At 34.6% G+C, this 5899-nt stretch overlaps 2 protein-coding genes across 2 annotated transcripts; both read left to right on the forward strand.

Moving 5' to 3' along the window:
• The first annotated feature begins 301 nt into the window (after positions 1-301).
• Positions 302-3779, forward strand: LOC141607994 (protein FAR1-RELATED SEQUENCE 5-like). The gene is made up of 4 exons (XM_074427345.1): positions 302-334; positions 378-506; positions 2060-2518; positions 3243-3779. The coding sequence occupies exons 1-4, from the start codon at positions 302-304 to the stop codon at positions 3777-3779; spliced, it is 1158 nt and encodes a 385-aa protein (XP_074283446.1).
• Positions 3780-4622: 843 nt separating this feature from the next.
• LOC141607995 (protein FAR-RED IMPAIRED RESPONSE 1-like) lies at positions 4623-5671 on the forward strand. Its single transcript, XM_074427346.1, has 2 exons — positions 4623-5186; positions 5651-5671. The coding sequence occupies exons 1-2, from the start codon at positions 4623-4625 to the stop codon at positions 5669-5671; spliced, it is 585 nt and encodes a 194-aa protein (XP_074283447.1).
• Positions 5672-5899: the final 228 nt, after the last annotated feature.

Below are 5899 nucleotides of genomic sequence, written 5' to 3' on the forward strand. Positions count from 1 at the left end.
ACAGAATTTGTGTATGTAACGAAATTAGAGGATCCACAAATGCAACGAAATTTGAGTATGTATAAGCATAGATAAATGTATCTAGCATGAAAAGGACAAATAAAGCTACCACGGGACGCACAAACTAAGCTATCATCAAATCAAAATCAGGAAAACGAGTTCAAATCAAAATGTACGAAACCCTAACTTTCAGAATTGGAATTGTTTAGTAAACCGTAGTGTTTCGAATACAAATTGGTAACTAAATAAGAAATAAAAGTGTGAATTGAAGCTTACCTTTAATTATAATGGAGCCGTAACTATGGAAGTTGATGAATTGCGGAAGAGACGAAGAGTAAGTAGACGAAAGTTGGAGATGAAATGATACTCTTGGTCAGAGCACGACATGCGACGGTCGTCTGGAAGGTCCGATGGTCGGTGGCAATGGCGGTGGCGGTGGCGGTGGCGGTGGAAAGGGACGAAACTCAGGTGGTATTGAGGGAATAAATGTGTCGGGGGTGTTGGTGGTACTGTTGTAAGAATTGGGAGGTAATTAAATGAGTGTTTTAATATTGGTTCGCACGGTTCGTACCGTAAGATAGTTCGCACGAGAACCTGATTCTATGTATATATATATATATATATATATATAGAGAGAGAGAGAGAGTCAAGTTCTAATAAGTCTCTCATAATATTTGAGTCCCTAAGTCCTTATTAGAGCCATAGAATCTTCTAAATGAACTGTTTGGATGAAGGGAGTAATATAGACTGATTTAGGCGTTGGAAAAAAAAGGAAAATAGGGTTAGCATGAGAGAGAGAGAGTTGTGTCAGGGGAGAAAGCTATTACCCACTGTTTACTTATCAACATGCATATACTTTCTATAATACTTCCTCAACACAATATCAGCAACCACCACCAAAATTACAACATACAAAAAAAGGCATCAAATTTCTTCCTCTCTTTCATGGCGATAACATCCCAAAAACCGCGCTTCAACAAAATTTAAAACCCGTTTCAACAAATTTTAAAATTCCAAAAAGAACAACAATAATCTTTCATGGTCATAATTTCTAGCTCACGATAATCTTTCATGGTCATAATTTCTAGAAAATAAAGTATTTTTTTTATTCTACAATTTTCAGCATATCAAAGGTACACGAAGATCCTGAGTCAACAACAACAACAAGCCTGATAAAGTGCGTACTCCAACATCAACAATGGCTGACATGCAAATTGTAACAGTGATCGATGGTAATTATTAACATCTAATAATTCTTTTATCTGTTTATGTTTTATAAATGTAAACTCTCTATATTAAAAATGAAATACTTGAAAACAATGAAGATACACACATTGGTCATTAAAGTTACAGTAGAGTGTAGAGCAAGTTTTGTGCTGTAACCTAATTCATGTACAGTGTAAAATTCTTGAGATCAATGAGTATGTAGTTAAAAAGAGTGAATTGTTTGCATTTTGGTAATAGGTTTAAGTTTGACTTTAGCTTACATTTTTTTCCCGCTGGAATTTACATATGAACACGTGTATTTGAAAATATGCTTTTTGTTACTTGAAATTAAACATATTTCAATTAAAATTACAGTTTCTGAAATTAAAGTTACATCATGGAAAAGATAAAACTATTCTATTGCAGTAATGGATAAGTTACACTTTATTTCACTGAAGTTACAATTTTCTTGATTAAAGTTACACGTATTTGGGTTATCAGATAAATGTTTGCTATGCTGATTCCTTAAAGTACATCATACATTTTAAACTGTAATTTGCCACAAATCTTTGGAATTACACCATTGTCGACTAGAGTTACATTTCCTTGCACTAAAATAATTCTTTGTTGAAATTACACTTTTTATTGTTAAAATTACACTAATCTTTGGAATTACAACATTGTCGACTAGAATTACACTTTTATTCACTGAAGTTATACTTTTGTGTGTTAAAGTTACACTTTTTGTTGTCTTCTGTTTAAATTACAATTTTCTTTATTAAAATTACATATTTGTTGGCTAAGATTAAACTTGTGGAGAATATTGTTTCAACCATTGACAGATACTGCTTAGGACAATATCAAAAGAAAGCCAAATGAGGAGGAATTTTGCAGGGTAGTAGAGGAAAAGTTTACACCATATATTGGGCAAGAATTTTTGGAAATCGAGGAAGTAGTGACATTCTATAAGATCTATGCAATTGCTTGCGGTTTCGATGTACGGAAATACACGACCAAAAGATGGCGTGACGGGGCAATCAAGTCAAAGCTGTTGGTATGCAACCGAGAGGGGTTCAAATATAAAAAAGAAATAGAGAGAAGTGGGCGTCAGGATTGTGTGCGAAAGCACAAAGTCAGGCGTGTGGGATGCAAAGCGAGGATTAGACTATTTATGAAGAATGGGAGGTTATTCATTGATCGCTTTCATGAAGGACACAACCATGAGCTCATATCAGCCAGGGACAGAGAGTTTCAAAAGCTGTCATACAACTTAACAGATTATCACAAAATGATTATCCTTTATAATTATAAGGTGAGTGCTTGAGGTAGTCTTTGACTCTCTTTTTAGGACACCAATCTATGGAATTACACTTTTATTATCCAAAATTACACTTTTGTTTATTACAATTATACTTATCTGGAATTACACTTTTCTCTGTTAGAATTACACTTTTTTCTATTAAAATTACACTTATTTATATTTTGCTGAAATTACACTTTTGATTGTTAAAATTACACTTTTGTCTGTTATAATTACACTTTTTTATATTACAGTTACACTTATTTATATAGTGCTGAAATTTCAGTTTTTATGTTACAGTTACACGTATAGCATTCATTTACAGCTGAAATGCAACTGAACAGATTATCAGAAAATCATTATCCTTTATAATTATAGGGTGTGTGATCTAGTTAGCCTTTTATTACAATTACACTTATTTGGAATTACACTTTTGTCCGTTAGAATTACACTGTTTTCTAATACAGTTACACTTATTTATTTAGTGCTGAAATTACACTTTTGATTGTAGAATTATACTTTTTAATATTACAGTTACCTTCATTTATATAGTGCTGAAATTACACATTTTATTTTTAAAATTACACTTTTGTCTGTTAGAATTACACTTACATTTTGTTGAAAGTACACTTTTGTAAACAAGAATTACACTTTTATTGCTCAAAATTACACTTATTTGGGGCATCATAAAGATGTTTCCTATGCTGATGCCTTAAAGTATATCATTCATTTACAGCTGAAGATAGGAGCAATGAAGACATACAAAATGTTGAAAGAACACGTAAATGGTTTTGAGAACATTGGAGCCAGCCTAAATGATTTTAAGAACTTCCACAAAAATGTGAAATGTTACATTCATGAACGGGATGGCCAATTGTTCATAGATCACTTTAAGGAAATGGCTGTAAATAAGGAAGGGTTCTTCTTTGACTATGATGTTGACTCTGGCGGTAGCTTGAGTAGAGCTATTTGGGCTGACATTGCTGCAAGAAGGAACTACTCTTCTTTTGGGGATGGTGTGTCGTTCGATCCAACGTATACAACCAACAAGTATGATATGGCCTTCACACCGTTCACCGGCGTGGATAACCATAAGCGATCTGTCACATTCTGTGCAGCCCTTGTCGCACATGAGGACGTTGAATCCTTTCAGTGGGTTTTGAGCCGTTTCCTGGTGGCAATGGGTGGAAAGGAGTCTAATTATATTATTACCGATCAGGATCCAGGCATTTTGAAAGCGGTACCACTTGTGTTCAAGAAAGCGAGAAACTGATTTTGCATGTGGCATATCATGAACAAAGTGCCTACTAAGTATGGGGTGACAAGAGAAGATTATATTGTATTTATAAAGAAAATAAATGCCATTATATGGGATGAGGACATTGAAGCTGCAAAATTCGATGCCAGATGGAAAGAGATAGGCGAAGAACATGGACTCAATAACATTGACTGGTTTAAAGATATGTTCTCGAAAAGGAACCAGTGGGTAATGGCACATTGCAGGGACCTAGAGATGTGAGCTGTTATGAGGACGACCCAAAGATCAGAGAATGAAAATAGTTTTTTTAAAAGATTTGAGGGCAAATCAGGTACATTGCTTGAGTTTTTGCTGCGTTTTAAGAGTGTTATGGACCAACAACGGCATACGCATAAGAAGCTTGACAACGAAGACAAGCACACTTCTCCGAAAACGGAGACGCATTTGGGTCTTGAGGCTCACGGTGCAAAGGTGTACACTCATAAAGTTTTTAAGGAGTTCCAAGAGGAGGCCAAGTATTCGATTGATACATGTAAGAGTAGAGGTTTTGCCAAAATCGACTCTTTAGAGGTGACTACTGTAAGAGATGCAAGCAGGGACAGGAATTATGATGTTACGTAGTGCCCAGGTAAAAACATTGAATACTGAAGTTCTGTTCTTTTTCCCGGTTGAAGTTAAATTATTATTACTTACAGCTACATTATTCTTGAAGAGAGTTACAGACAACACTGTTACACTAACTCTTACTTGAAATTACACATTTTCCTATTTTAATTACGAAATATATAGCTGTGACAATCTAACAATTTACTATATATTGGTGAACTAGTTACGTATAAAGCAAGTTGCAGCTGCAGAATGCTTGAAAGGAAAGGAATTCTGTGCAGGCATATAATATGGATTTACTCATCTAACGGAGTGAAGACTATACCGGATGAGTATGTTGTGAACAGATGGTGTAAAGATGCACTCCGGTCAAAAGCCTTCAATTGTAATGGTGATCCAGCCGAAGAGATTGATATAATAGATGCCAAACAGATTTCCATGTCAAAAATGTGGTCCGAGGTACACCAGACGGTTGGGATACTGATGGGAAGACGCAAGGAAGTAGTTGACTGCTTTTCATGTCTGATAAGAGAGTTTAAGGAAAAACTGGCACCATTAGGTTCACAAATGAGTAAAAAACAACAAATGGTTGCGCTTATTGGGTGTTCTACTACTCAGGAAGTAACTATATTTCCACCAAAGAAATCGAAAAATAAGGGAAGTGGAAAGAGACTCTTGTCGAGTAAGACTAAAGCAATAGCCTTGGCGATGAAGCCGAAGCGCATGTGTAAAAATTGCAAGCAATTAGCGAATCACGACAAGAGGAATTGTCATAACCCTTTTGCACAGCACCCACCTAATCCACCAGCAACTGGGGCATCATTTGGGGAAGAATCAGAAGCAGAAGAAGAAGAGGAGGAAGAAGAAGAAGAAGAAGAAGAAGAATAATAATAAGAAGAAGAAGAGGAAGAAGAAGAAGAAGAAGAAGAAGAAGAAGAAGAGTAAGAGTAATTGTAATTTTGATGTATAATTGATTAACTATGAGGTCCTTTTGGCTAATTTATTTTGTAATTCCCCTGGACAAGCTTTTGGTTGTATAATTATTCACCAGTTATAACATTTAGTACTTAAAGTTACACTTTGTGTGATCAGAGTTACACTTTTTTTGATTGGAATTACACTTTATCTGATCAGAATAGCAGTTAATTTGAAGTACCATTTTATCTCTGTTAAAGTCATAATTTTGGTGACTTATATTGTATTTCAAGTGGAATTGCTTTTGGTTGGATAATTACTTCAAGTTATAACATTCACTTGTTAAAGTTACACTGTGTGTTCAGAATTACAGTTTATTTGATTAGAATTACACTTTATCAGATCAGAATTACAGTTTATTTGATTAGAATTACACTTTATCAGATCAGAATGACAATTAATTTGAAGTAACATGTTATCTTCATTAAAGGCAGAAAACGCCAAAATAAGTACAAAGTTTAAAGCCACAAATTGTTCCTACTTACATTGTTACACATAATTAACTGTCACATGATGCTAGCTATCAACAAGATAATTTCATACAGAGCATCATT

The sequence above is a fragment of the Silene latifolia genome, chromosome 10, assembly GCF_048544455.1.
Source record: "Silene latifolia isolate original U9 population chromosome 10, ASM4854445v1, whole genome shotgun sequence".
Classification (NCBI taxonomy): Eukaryota; Viridiplantae; Streptophyta; class Magnoliopsida; order Caryophyllales; family Caryophyllaceae; genus Silene; species Silene latifolia.

What these genes read in the sequence shown, in the direction of transcription:
- LOC141607994 (XM_074427345.1), top strand. Translation starts at nt 302, where the DNA reads ATGGAAGTTGATGAATTGCGGAAGAGACGAAGA. An exon ending in AATTGCGGAAGAGACGAAGA is followed by an intron (nt 335 to 377) that starts GTAAGTAGACGA and finishes ACTCTTGGTCAG; the next exon opens with AGCACGACATGCGACGGTCG. An exon ending in TTATCCTTTATAATTATAAG is followed by an intron (nt 2,519 to 3,242) that starts GTGAGTGCTTGA and finishes ATTCATTTACAG; the next exon opens with CTGAAGATAGGAGCAATGAA.
- LOC141607995 (XM_074427346.1), top strand. Translation starts at nt 4,623, where the DNA reads ATGCTTGAAAGGAAAGGAATTCTGTGCAGGCATATAATATGGATTTAC. An exon ending in CTAATCCACCAGCAACTGGG is followed by an intron (nt 5,187 to 5,650) that starts GCATCATTTGGG and finishes CTGTGTGTTCAG; the next exon opens with AATTACAGTTTATTTGATTA.